Source organism: Prunus persica, chromosome G1, assembly GCF_000346465.2.
Source record: "Prunus persica cultivar Lovell chromosome G1, Prunus_persica_NCBIv2, whole genome shotgun sequence".
In the NCBI taxonomy this organism is placed as follows: Eukaryota; Viridiplantae; Streptophyta; class Magnoliopsida; order Rosales; family Rosaceae; genus Prunus; species Prunus persica.
Window position 1 is genome coordinate 14,727,878 of NC_034009.1, and position 15,218 is coordinate 14,743,095.

The 15,218-nt window shown below is 35.8% G+C and overlaps 2 protein-coding genes across 2 annotated transcripts; one reads left to right on the forward strand and one right to left on the reverse strand.

The window, feature by feature from the left end:
• On the forward strand, positions 978-7,900 carry LOC18790913 (MACPF domain-containing protein At4g24290). The gene is made up of 7 exons (XM_007221967.2): positions 978-1,539; positions 3,854-4,092; positions 4,702-4,900; positions 4,982-5,059; positions 5,147-5,330; positions 5,784-5,950; positions 7,009-7,900. The coding sequence occupies exons 1-7, from the start codon at positions 1,270-1,272 to the stop codon at positions 7,714-7,716; spliced, it is 1,845 nt and encodes a 614-aa protein (XP_007222029.2). The 5' UTR covers positions 978-1,269; the 3' UTR covers positions 7,717-7,900.
• Positions 10,580-12,350, reverse strand: LOC18788549 (rho GDP-dissociation inhibitor 1). Its single transcript, XM_007227477.2, has 5 exons — positions 11,658-12,350; positions 11,482-11,548; positions 11,188-11,406; positions 10,967-11,091; positions 10,580-10,880 (listed from the first exon to the last, which is right to left on the reverse strand). The coding sequence occupies exons 1-5, from the start codon at positions 11,931-11,933 to the stop codon at positions 10,800-10,802; spliced, it is 768 nt and encodes a 255-aa protein (XP_007227539.1). The 5' UTR covers positions 11,934-12,350; the 3' UTR covers positions 10,580-10,799.

Consider the following 15,218-nt stretch of genomic DNA (forward strand, 5'->3'; position numbering starts at 1 on the left):
TTAAAAAGATATTAAATTCCATTAGAGTTTTAAATAAGCCAAATGAGAATCTGACCCAAAAAAAGGGAAAAGCCAAATGAGAAATTCATTAATTTCCATCGTTTTGAAATTCCTTATTTTAATAAGATGACCGTGTAAGTGGGGTATATTATAGTTAGTTAAGTTTTTTTATCTTCATTTATGTGAATTGAGGTTTAAAATCCCTAAATATTTAATGAAATATTTTATGTAAACTTCCATCTCCAAATTGCTTATATTATTAAAAAAAAAAAAAAACCCACACTACTAAAATCATAAATTTCTCTTATAATATTAATCAATAACAACACGTAACGGTGTGAAGTTGAAATGAAAAGAAAAATTGGACCATTGACACGAGGCCTATAAAATGAAAAAATGGAAACAGCGGGCCAATAAGCGGTCAGCCAAATGCTGTAGCTGTCCAAATTACAAAGATAGAATAACCACCAGCACCAGCCCCGGAATGTGGAATGACGGGATACATACGTACAAACAAAGCAAGAGAGGCGGTAAGAGTTTGGTAATCAACGTTTGACTTGCCAAGCCACAGCCTGCCACCTTTTGTCCAAAGTCAATATTCAACTGTGAACAACACCCCTTGCCCTTCTTTTTGTTCTTTCCTCCTTTTATTATTTATTTATTTTTTATTCTCCCCTGTTACATCATAAGACATTTTTCAATTTGAATACGAATTCTATGCAACCAAAGAAGAAAAAAAAGAAGAAAAAAAGAAGAAAAAAAGAAGAAAGAAAGTGATTTTCAAAAAAGCACATTTGAGAAAGCAACAACCCAAGAAATTATTGGAATTTGTTTTTATCCGTATATTATTCTAATTTTGTACGTTACAAGAGGAATCTTCAACGTTCAAACCATTTTCCAGTTTTTTCCTATCTAGCAATTATTACAATATTTTGTTTAATTAGCGTATAAACTTAAAGACTGTATAAAAATAAAGTATACGCAAGCAGCATACTTGGTTGACTTTTTTTACAAGTGTGATTAAATTGTTGTACAATGACGAGTACTCTGATTGAATGATTAGGTGGTGGCTTTTTGGAAGGTGTCAAATTCAAATCAAAGACGTTTGACTGGTCTTTGAAAGCTAATCTATTCCACCTCTTCTAGATTAATCAGAGGCATTTTTGCTGATTTGGGTTGAAATCAGCAGATGGGTTGATGTTATTTCTTGTGATTGTTTAGGGAGAGAGAGAGAGAGAGAGAGAGAGAGAGAGAGAGAGAGAGAGAGAGATGAAAATGGAGGCTACCCAGAAGCCCATAGAGGTGAGGGCCTTGGAGGCTTTGGGGCAAGGCTTTGATTTGAGCAGTGATTTCAGGTTGAAGTTTTCCAAAGGGTTGAATGGAAGTGATGGGAGGTTGGTGGTGCTAAACGAGGCTAATAAGAGAGACATTGTGATTCCTAGTGGTGGAGGAGTAACAATTCATGGAGTTCCTGAGGATATTCGATGCGATAAAGGGGATAGAATCCGGTTCAAATCCGATGTTCTTGAGTTCAATCAGGTGACAGCTTCATTCTTTCTTTATTTAGTTTTCGAATTTTGCTGCTTTGTGTTTGATTGTGGTGACCAAGTTGTCAATTTCGTGGCAAAATCATGATTCATAAATGTGTGTTCCATACTGTTTTGTCTGTTTAAATTTGGGTGCCCAGAAAGCTTTAGGTTGATTTCCTTAATTTATCAAAGCTAATTAAGTTGATTAGATTTGCTTTCGTAGAATCAACTGTCTAGTGGAAGCTATTTGAACTTGCTAGTTTACTGTGACTAATACTTGCTAAGAAGACCAGTAGGGATCAAAACACAGTCAAAGGGGACTGGTTTTCTGTTACAACTACAAGGAAACCAGGAAAATGAGAAGAAATCTTCTTCCTTAATTACAACTGCAATCTATCGGGGAATTGGGGGAAAGAGTGCACCAAGTAGGGGAGGTGAAAAGGCAAGAGATAGGGAATTAAGATCCCCCTTATAAAAGTAAATCCTAATACTAAAAAAAGGCTAATCTTAACTGTATGAATAATGCGAGTAAAAATAAAAATTTACAAACAAATTAGAAACTGAAGGAGCCAGCTAGTTTACGCTTGAGTTGACTAGAATCTCTTACTGCTGTATAAAAAGTCATGGATCAAATCTTGTAATTATTGTGAAGTTCGTTATCTGAGTATTGCAGTTAATTTTTTTATTTTATTTTTTGCCAAACTGAGTATTGCGGTTCTCTATTACTCAAATATCAAAACCAAACCTGACCTACACACTTATAGGATCATAGGAGAGACTTGTGGAAAAGTCACTTGTGCTAGACTTTGGAGTGCTGCAGTAGGGAAAACCAAGTAGTATTGCTAAGGCAGATTATGTAATGGTAAAAATTAGACCGTGATGCATCAGGGCAATAAGAAAGCAAGATGCAGCAGATGGTGTTTAAGAAGGCAACAGAATATGATGCTATGGGGAACAATTTTATTAGTAAAATAGATGATGGAGGTGATGAAAGTTAGCATGTTTGATTTGTAATCCTGATCTTTCCCTTCCTTAAATTCAAGTAAAAGGAGAAAGTTAAATGTACCTAAAATGTTTTATACCACAATGAAAGAACGTTTATTCTGTTTGTGTTGTAAGACATAGTTAACATTTTGATAGGAGTGTGGCATAGTTAAGGTGTGATCCCTATTATACTACATTAAGGATAAAAATGTTTGCATGTGTCTCTGACATAGAGCAGCTTCCTCTGTGCGCGTCTCAATTTTGTTGTGGTTTAGGTATTGGGACAGAGGGTTTTGGAAGGATATAGTAAAAAAGCAAGTAGGGCAAAAATAGGTTGCTTGAAAGTCTGGACCAGCAACAATGCTTTATAATTTTCGAGTTGTTTTGGAGGTTACCTGAGGGTTAATGGATGTGGAAAATATTAAGGGTTTAGTTTTCCAATGGGGAAGAAAAGGTCTGGTTTGGGTTACTGAAAAGTAATTGACTTTATACCAAGGTGGAACAGCATGAACAGTGCATATGAAATATAATAGAAACATTGTTTTTGAGGAAATAAGAATAAAGGCAAGAAGAATAAAGGAGGAAGAATCCCAGGCTTATATTCCTTCCATGAACCAAAACTCTCGCTTCATTAATTAAAAGTGACCAATTTATATGATTACACAGGTATTGTTATAGTGTTTTACCTTTTTTGTATAGGGTTAAGACTGCAACCTCTAATTGGACTAAGGAATTAACTGAAAGGCTAGTATAATTGCCCAACAACTTCATTAGCCCCCAAAACCAATTTGCAATGGGTGGAGAGGTCGAAGACGTTATATATTGTGCAGCTTAACTGAGAATTCCTGATGTGGGATTCTGTACTTCCAACAGTATCCATACATGAAGTTGATACGAATGGAATACTATTATTAAAATAAAAGAATGGAATACTTTGTTGTACTATGGTCAAGATGATTCAAGATGATTTTAGAAGTCGATTGACAACAAAAAGGGAAATTCTGCAATACAACCTTCTAATCCCCAGTCCCCTTTTGTTTTTTGGAAAGTTCTGCAATTCAATTTTGCATTGTGTTGTATACATGAGTTTGCCATTTTCAAACACTATATTAGGTTGCTCATAGGTATGAATGTACATACGATTTATTGGTTGATGTGTACAGCTTCTCTCTTGTTTGTCCTTTCCTTCTGTTTCTCTCCTTTCTCTCTTGTTTGGTGGGATTTTAATAAACTATATTTAAAGGGTCAATTATGTGTAAATAATTGATACTTCTACATGAAAAAGATCATATTTAAGCCTTACTTATCCTGTTGTTGTTTTGGTTAAAATGTTTTTGCAGATGTCTGAGCTACTTAATCAGAAATCTTCTGTACAAGGGAAAATTCCTTCAGGCTATCTTAATGCCATTTTCGATTTAACTGGAGACTGGCTTCATGATGCTGCGGAAGCAAAGTATCTTGCTTTTGATGGTTTCTTCATTTCATTATACTATTTGCACCTAACAGCATCTCCATTAAGTTTGCATAGCAAAGTACAGAAATCTGTTCCATCCCATTGGGATCCAGCCTCATTGTCTAGGTACTTTTTGTGAAGTTGAGATCTAAAGTTTTCTCTTTACTCCTTTGCACAATAGGAAACGTTTTCATATGAGGAAAATGCATAACCATGGAAAACATTTCATAAGAATCTATTGTGAAAGAAAGAAATCTATATTGTTTGAATTTGATTTTAACAAGAGTAGAAGTATATTATGTGAAGCTCTCCGCCTGATAGTTGAAGCTTTTCGATTAGATGTCCATTTTTTCACTCATTTATCATGGTATCGGAATCTGGTTGCAATTGGTCCTTCACACTGCAAGTCTCACCTCAACTCCAACATTTGTTGGCTCATAGAGCATTTGGGAACTGCAGAAGACTAAGCTTCTTCACCAACCTTTTGCCTGACTTATAAAGAACTTTTTGGATGAAAACTATTTCACCATTTCACCATTTGAACATTTGAACAATTGATTATAGTCATTGAAAATAATAGAATAGCCCATGCATTTATGTTCTTGTTTCTTATCTAAATACACACACACACACACACACACACACACTTATATTCACACACAAAAAAACCTTTGTTAATCATCCTTGGGTTTATGAGAATTATCACCAATTAAGCTGATAAGCTTTATAATGCAGGTTCATCCGTTCATACGGGACACACATAATAGTAGGCATGGCTGTTGGAGGTCAAGATTTAGTTTGTGTCAGACAGAAATCTTCCTCACCAGTTCCTCCAGCTGATGTTAGAAGACATCTGGAGGATCTTGGTGATTTTCTATTTTCAGATGGAAGCCCTACTTTACTGCGGGGAAAAACAAGAGATGGCAAACATAAAGTATAGTGCTTAATCTTGTAATTTGATATTTTGTACGTTTTTCTGCATGAATATAATTGATGAAGGCAACCATTTCTGTAGGTTCCAGATGTATTCGACCGTATTTTGCAGTCGAACACCATGCAGTTAACCACTATTTCACAAACATCAAGCAAGGATGTAAGCAAACAGATCGAGCACTTTAATATGATGGACACCATCCTGGGCTGTGATTAATTTTTATTTTCTTTATTTAACTTGGAACAGGGTCTTACTATCATTTGCTCAAAAAGAGGAGGGGATGTATTCTTGAATAGTCACTCCAATTGGCTCCAGACGGTGCTTGCTGAACCAGAAGCTATCCGCTTCAAGTTTGTACCTATTACTTCTCTTCTTACTGGGATTCCAGGCAGTGGCTATCTTAGTCATGCAATCAACTTGTATCTACGTTGTAAGTTCTCGACTGCCCAACCAATGGTTAAGTTTTGCAGTTAGGGTTCATATTCATTGCACACCTTTCTGCTAGTACATAATTCCACCCAAAAGTCTTTCTTCTTGAATTAACTGTCAGTTAAAAGGTAATTTGTTGGGATTTTGGAAAAAGAAGTTGAGATTGAGATAATTATAGTGAATTCTGATAAGAGAAAAAAACGATTCAACCTTACACCTTGCTCCCAATATTGAGTATTTTAACCGGTCACAATAAGACTGACTTTTGCTTGAACTAGAAGGTTCACGTGACTGTTAGGAAAATGATAATCGTGGCCTCTTACATATCGCATTACCTTTTCTTACATTAAATGGCTATATTCTTTAAGCATGTACCCAACAATGAATGACAAATTTTCCTTGAGCTTGTTTACATCAATATGGGCATTTCATTGATCCACAATCCTCCTCTCAGACAAGCCAGCTCCAGAGGATTTACAACATTTCTTGGAGTTCCAAGTTCCTAGGCAATGGGCACCTATGTTTTGTGAGCTGCCTCTTTCACATCGACAGAAAAAGGCTTCGTGTCCTTCCCTGCAATTCAATTTAATGGGCCCTAAGATTAATGTTAGCTGTACACAGGTGCGTAGATTTCTCTCTCTCTCTCTCTCTCTCTCTCTCTCTCTCTCTCTCCCCACATGCACAGACAGGAATTTGGAAATTGATAGATTTTGAAACTTTGATTAATAAACTTAAAGTAGAAGAAACCCTAAATGATTCAACTAAACTTTGTTGCTAATAGAATAGGAATATTGGCCTGCCGTTTGAGCATATATCTAGTAATTACAATTGTCAATGAAATAATCTGACTCAATAGTCAATAAGCTTTGAAGAAAAAAAGCCAACTCTGGATTAAAAAAATAATTACTAAATGAAACCATGGACGGTTATTATTGGACCAGAAAGGTTTATTGGTTGGTTAGGAATCAATCTGTAATCTATAGTTGTGACGTCAGTGTGTCACATTATTAATAGCATACCAATTTTTAGTCCCATTACCAAAGTTGATCTGAGGATAGCTGCATGATCACCAAATCTTATCCATCTTTGATAGATTCTGTGTCGTATAAGCCAGGGTTCTCGTAGGTATGCATTCATAATTTCCTCATGCACGTTTTACTATTTCGTACAAAGAATATTTTCATGCCTTTTCTCCAAATACTGGATTGTCAAGGCTGGCATATACTGGCTATGTGCAAACATGCAATATCAGTTGGAGTGGGAATCGAAAGTTATTATAGATGCTGAATGGTGCCTCTTAAAATGGACATCCATATTTGATATAATTGCAGTGTGTGTTCAGAATCCTCAATCTGTTATTTTGGATCTCTTTGTACCTACAGTTGCACGTCAGTCTGACATCTTAAAATTCCGATGGGATCTTTGGGGCTTTCTTTAGCAGATTTGGTTTTGGCCCACAAAAAGGCACTCTTTCACAAACATGCACTAAAATACAGATTAAATTAACCTGCATGATATACTGTCATTATTTTATTTATCAACTTCTGGGGGGAAATCTTCATTTACGTTACTGCATTGGCTCTATTTACCTATAAAAGCTTAGCAGTATACAGTTCAATATTTTATTATGGTATACTTCCTCAATTGGTTATGGTGGGTCTAATTTTCTGTCTATTCAGGTTTCAACTGGTCAAAAGCCAGTTGTTGGCCTACGCCTGTACTTAGAAGGGAAAAGAAGAAATCGGTTAGCCCTACATGTACAACATCTCTCAAGCCTTCCAAATACTATGGATGTTTCTGTGGCTAACACCAGCACAACAAGGCCGTGCTGGTGGCGAGGTTCTGATGACTCTGAGTTGAGTGAACAATTCTTAGAGCCAATTAAGTGGAAGAGATACTCAAAAATCTGTTCATCCGTAGTTAAGCATGATCCCAACTGGTTGAAGGGAGATTCAAACGGTGTGTATATTGTAACTGGTGCACAGCTCATTAGCAAAGGGAAATGGCCCAAGACGGTACTTCACCTTCGTCTGCATTTTACCTACCTACCTAATTGTGGAATCCGGAAGACTGAGTGGGCTGCTGCGCCAGAGGCTTCACACAAATCAAGTTTCCTTACTAATCTGAGTACAACGTTTACATTCACTCAGCGGACAGTAACTGATCAGCAAAAGCAGGCTCCAGCTGCACTGAATTCAGGTGTGTATCCAGAAGGACCACCAATGCTAGATCGCTCAGCAAAGCTGCTTAAATTTGTAGAAACAGCTGAGGTTGTTCGTGGCCCGCATGATGCTCCCGGACATTGGTTAGTAACAGCTGCTAAACTAGTAAAAGAGGGTGGTAAAATTGGTTTGAATGTAAAGTTCGCGTTGTTAGACTATTGGTGAATTGCAGTTTGCTTTTGTACAATTAGAATGGAGAAAATAGTGGGTCAAAATTTCGTTGATTTTTTATTTCATTTCCACTTATTTGTAATTAATAAATATTGTAAGAATGTATGTAATAGGAAGGAGTGGTTACAGAGTAAAATTATATATAAGGTTTGACAAAATAGATTACAAACCAACAAAAGTCTGGCTTGGCTTTACTTCTGCTTTTTGCAACCAACTTAGAAATTCTAATGTAAACTCTCTCTGTTGTGAGAGTTCATTTGCACAATAGGCTTGGCTTCATGCCTCTAATAACCGTTCCATTCCTCCATCAGATCAGGGAGATATGAAACACATTACTAATAATTGGACTAAATTTAAGAGAGTAAATTTTTCCTTTATCCTAAATTTTTTCCAACTTTTTAAATTCTGAACTGATGTGACGTACTCTCTTTTGGCAGAAGCATACTCGGTCTCATCTATTAAATTGATTCCTCATGGAGGATTTGCAAAACTAAATTTTGCTAATCTTTCAATAATGATGGATGCCCTTCTGCAGGCTTCTTATCCAGAACCAGAACAACACAAGAATTTGGCCACAATGTGCCAGAAGCTTTGGTTGTTCAAGTGTTTTGGAGGTTCTTCCTAAAGTTGTCATCAGCTCTTAGGAGGGTTTGATGTGGGCCTATCAGCACAATTTGCAGACTCTGGTTCTCTCTAAGGTTTTTTCATCAAATTTTATTGATTTAATGATTTAACAACAGCCAACGCGATCTAACCTAGTAAAACATCGCCATCAAAAAGAATGATTTAGCAGCTTATTGAACTCTAGGAACACTGGAAAAATTTGGTGGTTAGTCCATGATATTTAATTCCTGCACATCATCGTTTTTCTCATATTCGGTTAGCACGTACTTATCAAGAGGTCAATTATGCCGTTGATGGTGATAACTTGGTATTTTGGGACATGACATTTAATCCTTTCTATCATTTGGCAACATTGCTTTCCCTCAGTAGTTAATCATACATATTATTGATTGATCATGCACCTAATTCTGGCTTTTCTTAGGTCCCACTTATAATTTTTATTGTTGACATAAAAAAAATTTCTCTAGAGTATATTTTCTTGGAAAATATACTTCATTCTTCCCTCTCCTTCCTTAGTAAGTAGTAACTTTACATTTATGCCAATTGCAGTATGATATTTGTGTATCTCTTTTTAAAGAAGGAGTATCTCTTTTTAAAGAAAGAGACAAGTAGTATCCGATTTTCCGATTTTGTTTTAGGGGCGATGTTTATATATAAATCCAACAAATATTTAACATTTGTGATATTAAGTTTTTGTCTCACCACATGGCATGGAAATGAGAGGTTTATTCCAGGTGAGAGGAGGGCATGGAAATTATATAATGATAGTGTCATGTCATGTAATCATCAAAAAGCCTTGAAGGGCTGCGTGAAATAATTCGGTTACTTGCAAAGTGCATTGCTAACCATGATTGCTTGTCTGGTCAGCCGTCACCAAGAATAATGCTATATAGCACAAAAGTAGTCATGCATGCATATTATGCATAGATGCATATGCATGCTTATATGCATGCTTGAGGCAGCAACCATGCCGAAATCATAGTCGTCTTGTTTTTATTGAAGGCATATATTGGTGTACATTTTGTTGACCATACCACATTTTTGATGATATATCAGCAGCTGTAAAGACTTGAATGACAATTCGTGCAAATACATTATCTCATGTCTGTCATATGCATTGTTTACGATAAAATTAAAAATTATTTAACAGAGTTAACGGGGTCTACCATAATAAAAAAGGGTCTTGAATTTGACGCAAGATTGAATTTAAAGTATTGTCCATCTTAACCGTTGGACACTTATCTCTGTTACACTTGTTCTAACACATGAAGAAATTGAACTCTATATTACACAAATCATTAGATAAAGCATCTTCTACAATGGAGCTAATGTCGAGATTTTTTACCTCAAACATTTTGAAGAACCAATTCTTTGCTACAACTGATGCTAAATTCAGGTCATATGTACATTGCTTTGGTTTTAAGTAGACCTTGCTCATGCTACCAAACAACTCATGCTCTTAACTAACATTATCATTGTTGAAGTGGTTTCTGAACAACTAAATGAAGCCCTCAAAACAGTGGGAGATATTGAAATCAATGTTTTATTAATGGTTATAACTGAGGGTGTGAATGTATTCAAATAACAAAAATTGTACAATTTTTATTTATTTTAGGAAAAGCATAATTTGAGAGAGGAAGAAAGAAAGAGATGATGATAAAGATTATAAGAAAGTTGATCCTTTAGTGTTCTGTTGTTAATTACTTTATTATCACACACCGGATTCAGGATTTTAGTCTACTCTGGGTCAAGGGTGTGTGACAGAGATAGTCTTGTAGCACCTGATCTCTGTTCTTCTTGTCCCTCCTGTTGGCAGAAGCATGCATTCATGTTATCATATCATGACATGACAAAAGAAGGGTCTGCAATTTGGACCACCAAAAAAAATAAAATTGAGATAGCTTTTGAGCGCAGTTTGCTCTGTGAAAGCACAAGTAGTAGTTAGTTAGAGGTTAGATTTATTTATAATCACATGGGGTTCACTACTTTAATGTCATTCTCATCCCTTCAGGAATTAACTTATCAATTAGATGTTGAGAGGCATCTTTGGTGGGGAATGATACTCACTACCAGAACTTAATCATAATATCAAACAAATAAAGGAAAATCAGAAAGTTAGAGAAGAAATTAAAGGAAGTTTGCTTTTTTCAGCTATACAATTATAAAAAAGAAAAAGGAGAAGAAATTAATTATATTTAAAAAAAGAAAAAGAAAAAGAATAAGCGCATATGCATGCCTTGTCATATGGCAGTGCTTTCTCATTGAATAAAAATATGGATTGCATTGTGCCAAGTATGATTACAAGATACAACATTATTCACTGAAAGTGCTCATTTGAAGCATTTAGTACCAAACCCAAAGCTGACAAGAAAGTACAAATGGAGAGATACACTAATTAAACATGACCATTTGATTTTGATGACCAAGCCAATGCTCATAACAGATGGAAAGTTTCAAGAGGATTTTGGCCAGTTCTTCTGGATTTCAAAGTAGTAACTCATGTCCAAGTAGCATTTTCCATCATCATCCAGAAACTGAAACAAGAAAATTAAGAAAATTATAAATAAAAAAACATAAATAAAAAAAAAAAAAAAACCAATGTCAATGAATTAAGCCTTACTTTTGTTCTCACACAATACCAGCCCCTGGCAAACATGCTTGAAGGGACAGTTTCTTCTTCAGTCTCATATGTATAAGGATCTTGCCTAGGGCTAAAAGTTCCAAGCATTCTTTTTGAGTTGTCCACTGTCAAAATTTTTTGAACAATTAATCTTAGTAATTTTTGTGATTATATTATACAACTTTGATTTTAATTATGAATGTAAATTTATTTATTTTTACCTCTGACACCAGTCTTCCACACTGTATTGGTGTACTTGAGGCCTGAGACTATGTTTTTGGAGACAGTAAATGTAAACCTGATGCGGTAATGGCATCCGTCTTTGAGTGTGAAGAGGCTGCTTTTGGGTTTGTTTGTGAATGGAATTGGGAGGACAAGATCCGGCCGGCCCCGGCACATGATTGTGAGGCTTAAGACCTTCACTTCTGGTTCTTTGCTCTCTGATATTTAGGAATTCCAAACAATAATTAATGCAAACCCAATTGAGAAAAAAAAGAGCAGAGAAAATTAAATACCTCCAGCAGTAGAGAGATCAACACTCCCAAGAAGTTGTTCCTTCCATTTCCTCAAACTCTCATCATCCTTAGAAGAATTATTATATATGTGAATGTGATGAATTGGACAACATTAATGAAAGACTTAATTAAAAAAAGAAGGAAAAAAAAAAAACAGAAGAAAAGTGGACACATACTTTATCTTTCTCAAGCTGCTCCTTGAGAGAAAACTGAGGGCCAAGGACCAATTCCTTTTCAGATTTCAATGCGGCAGCCTCATCATCCTCTTCGTCTAGGTCACCCTCCTCCGCATTATGTTCATCACCTTCGGGAAGCTGGCTTAGGCTTGGTTGATCATCACCAAGTGCAGCCGTGTTTTTCATGTCATCATTCTTAACTAACTCCTCTTCCTCCCTTTGAGAACTGAAAGTAACATCTTTGGTTGCAGAGATAGCTCCCACGGCAGCCGACATTTTTATCAAAAGAAAGTAAGAAAAATACCCCAAAGGCAAATGTATGCTTGAGCTAGCGTTGAAGAAAAAAAAAAACTAACAAAAAAAAGAGATGAAGAAGAAGAGTATATAGACAAGACAAGATTTTGGTCTGGTTATGTTGCCCTTCCAAATTACTTGAACCAAATTCAGAGGCTGTTTACCATATTGGGATGCTTTCACTCGTTTTCAAAGTGTGCTGGCAAGAGATGGAGGATGACTGGTTGAGCAGGGAATTATGGGGCTTCGTCGGATATGAAGAGGATTTGGAGCGAATTTTAGGCAGTTGAATATGTGTGTATATATAATGTTTGGAGGACAAAATGCTTAGTTTTGGGCTGGTTACTAATACTAGTAAGTGAGTGTGCGAATTGACCTTTCTACCCCTTATGTTTCCTTTATAATAACCTTCCTAAGTGTAAGCTCAACCATTTATGTAAGTGTATGTATATGCACACTCTGGTTGATTAAGAATTCTTCCATAGTACAATTTGTTTCCTTTATAAAGGAAAAAGAAAGTTCTTTGATGGTACAGAGCAGCATGCAGTCATGATGGCTTGATCAAAAAGCAGCATGGAGTCATGATGACTTGATCAAAAAGCAAACAGAGAGAATAACTTGAAAATAAAAGAGAAAAAAACAATTACAATTTGGTCTAGTGGCACTCGGTCTTCACTTGTTAGATAAAACAACAAAGGTCAAAACACACATCGGATGATATGTTTTCAAGATATATTGGCGGTCTTTAGCTAGACTCGCTACTTGAAATGGGTACTGAAATGCTATAAAAATAAAATAAAAAATAAAAAATGAGTATTGAAATGATTTCGAATCTTGACTTTCATTGCATTCACTAACAACTTCCCCTTGCGTTACAATCCATAACCAATACCAATAAATAAGGAATTAGATTAATTAGGGGTAGTCGATCCCATACACATTCACGACTTCCTTGATTCATTGATTAGGAATTAGATTGATTAGGGAGTAGTTGTTAATCAATGAAAGTATGATATAATTTACATAATATTCTTCACCTCTAATCCGGGGGGGTGCCCATTTCATAATTTTGGGATGATGTGAATTTTCACTCAGTTGAGGAACTGTATCTGCCAACAACTAAACATGATGGCCAATCTACAGAAATGCTCATTCCATACCAAGGTTCATTGTGATAAAACCCAACACCAACTTAAAAGTGGTTATTAGCTTGCCATCCACTTCTACATAAGAAAGTTGAATTGTTTATGAGAGCTCTAAATAGTATCCTTCCATGTAAGCTGGACCTTTATCGCTGGAAAATTGTGCAGTTTCCGTAGTTACAAAAACAGGTTGAAAAGATATGATCTGAACACACGAAGCTTTTATTCTTTTATACATCTGTCTACGCAGTTGGTAGATAAAACTTGGTTGGTGCCTCTGCCTCCGGGCTCAAGTATTGCAACTGTGGAAGTTGTCCAAGGTCATAGAATAGGTTCTTTTTTAAAAAAAATAAAAATTTTATATGCAGTTTCTTTATGGCTTCAAGTTACAGAATGATCGCAACTCCAATCTACATGGATCCTCATCCAAGTGTAAAAGCCTACCCATGCTATTGATAAAACGAATGTTTATTTAGCAGATGTCGAAAGGCCCTCTCCATTGTATAAATCATGCAGGATGAAATATGCTAGCCTTGTCTCTACTACGATACATACTTACCTACACCGAAGATGCCAATGTTACGGTATCCCAAGCCAATGCATTACCATGTGTAAAAGTTTAAACGCATCTCTGGTGTAGCTAACTTTCTCTCCTCTATTATGGCCACTGTAACAGAACTTTTGTTTTTTTTTTTTTTGAGACCTTTCATATTGAGAGGGGCGATAGCATACTAAACTCACACACAACATGTGTTTACAAAGAAAGAAAAATACCCGTCAGCATGTCTGCTTTAGTGAAGAATTGAAGATCGATATATTAGACATGCCTGATCCAAATTATTATTTATATAAGGCTTTTTATCACATATGGTCCTTCACGTTTACGAAATTATCACGAATGGTCCTTGAGGTTTTTTTTTTGACATTAATAGTCCTTAACGTTTGGACTTTTTATCAAAAATAGTCCCTACCGTCAGAAATTCTGTTAAGTATTTGAGATGGAAGATAAGTGGAACCCACATGTCCAATCACATCGTGACATGTGGATTAAATAAATAAAGAAATATATATATATTTTTTATGAAAATCCATTAAAAAACCATTTAGCCTCTCCACACAACATGTGTTTACAAAGAAAGAAAAATACCCGTCAGCATGTCTGCTTTAGTGAAGAATTGAAGATCGATATATTAGACATGCCTGATCCAAATTATTATTTATATAAGGCTTTTTATCACATATGGTCCTTCACGTTTACAAAATTATCACGAATGGTCCTTGAGGTTTTTTTTTTGACATTAATAGTCCTTAACGTTTGGACTTTTTATCAAAAATAGTCCCTACCGTCAGAAATTCTGTTAAGTATTTGAGATGGAAGATAAGTGGAACCCACATGTCCAATCACATCGTGACATGTGGATTAAATAAATAAAGAAATATATATATATATTTTTTATGAAAATCCATTAAAAAACCATTTAGCCTCTCTCTCTCTCTCTCTCTCTCTCTGGCCCTTCTTCTTCTTCAAATCTCCATTTTCCAAGATCATCAGGTCCAGCTTTTAGAGGGAAAAGGTTGCAGCATAACAAGTATAAAGGCAAAAATGGGAAGAGAGCAATGGCTCCCATGAGGGTTTGTGGACCAAGGAAGAAGCTTGATCTTGATGATGGACGTGGAAAATGGGTGCTGAAAAACAAACAGAAGCTGCAAGCAGAAGAGAAGAATATGGAGGCTTCGAGTTCAAAGCACAAAAATGGCGGTCTTGTTATTCCTTTTCCTCCAACCTTTGACTCGTCTACAACCACTGTCATGGTCAAGAACATCCCTTATTAGTTTCGGTAAAACCCTCTCTCTCTCCAAGTTTTTTTTCTAAATGGTAGACGGAGCAAGGGCAAATGGAATTTTCATTAAAAATTTATTTAATTATTTTTTATCCACATGTCACGATATGATTGGACATGTGAGCTCCATTTATCTTCCACGTCATACTTAACAGAATTTATAACGGCACGGACCATTTGTGATAAAAAGTCCAAATGTTAAGGACTATTAGTGTCACAAAAAAACCTCAAGGACTATTCGTGATAATTTCGTAAACGAGAAGGACCATTTGTGATAAAAAGCC

Bases quoted from the DNA above. Each gene is read 5' to 3' on its own strand.
- LOC18790913 (XM_007221967.2), top strand. From the start codon at position 1,270: ATGAAAATGGAGGCTACCCAGAAGCCCATAGAGGTGAGGGCCTTGGAG. The intron at 4,901-4,981 runs GTATAGTGCTTA...CCATTTCTGTAG, and splicing joins CAAGAGATGGCAAACATAAA to GTTCCAGATGTATTCGACCG. The intron at 5,951-7,008 runs GTGCGTAGATTT...CTGTCTATTCAG, and splicing joins TTAATGTTAGCTGTACACAG to GTTTCAACTGGTCAAAAGCC.
- LOC18788549 (XM_007227477.2), bottom strand. From the start codon at position 11,933: ATGTCGGCTGCCGTGGGAGCTATCTCTGCAACCAAAGATGTTACTTTC. The intron at 11,549-11,657 runs GTATGTGTCCAC...AATTCTTCTAAG, and splicing joins AGCAGCTTGAGAAAGATAAA to GATGATGAGAGTTTGAGGAA. The intron at 10,881-10,966 runs GTAAGGCTTAAT...TTCTTGTTTCAG, and splicing joins GGTATTGTGTGAGAACAAAA to TTTCTGGATGATGATGGAAA.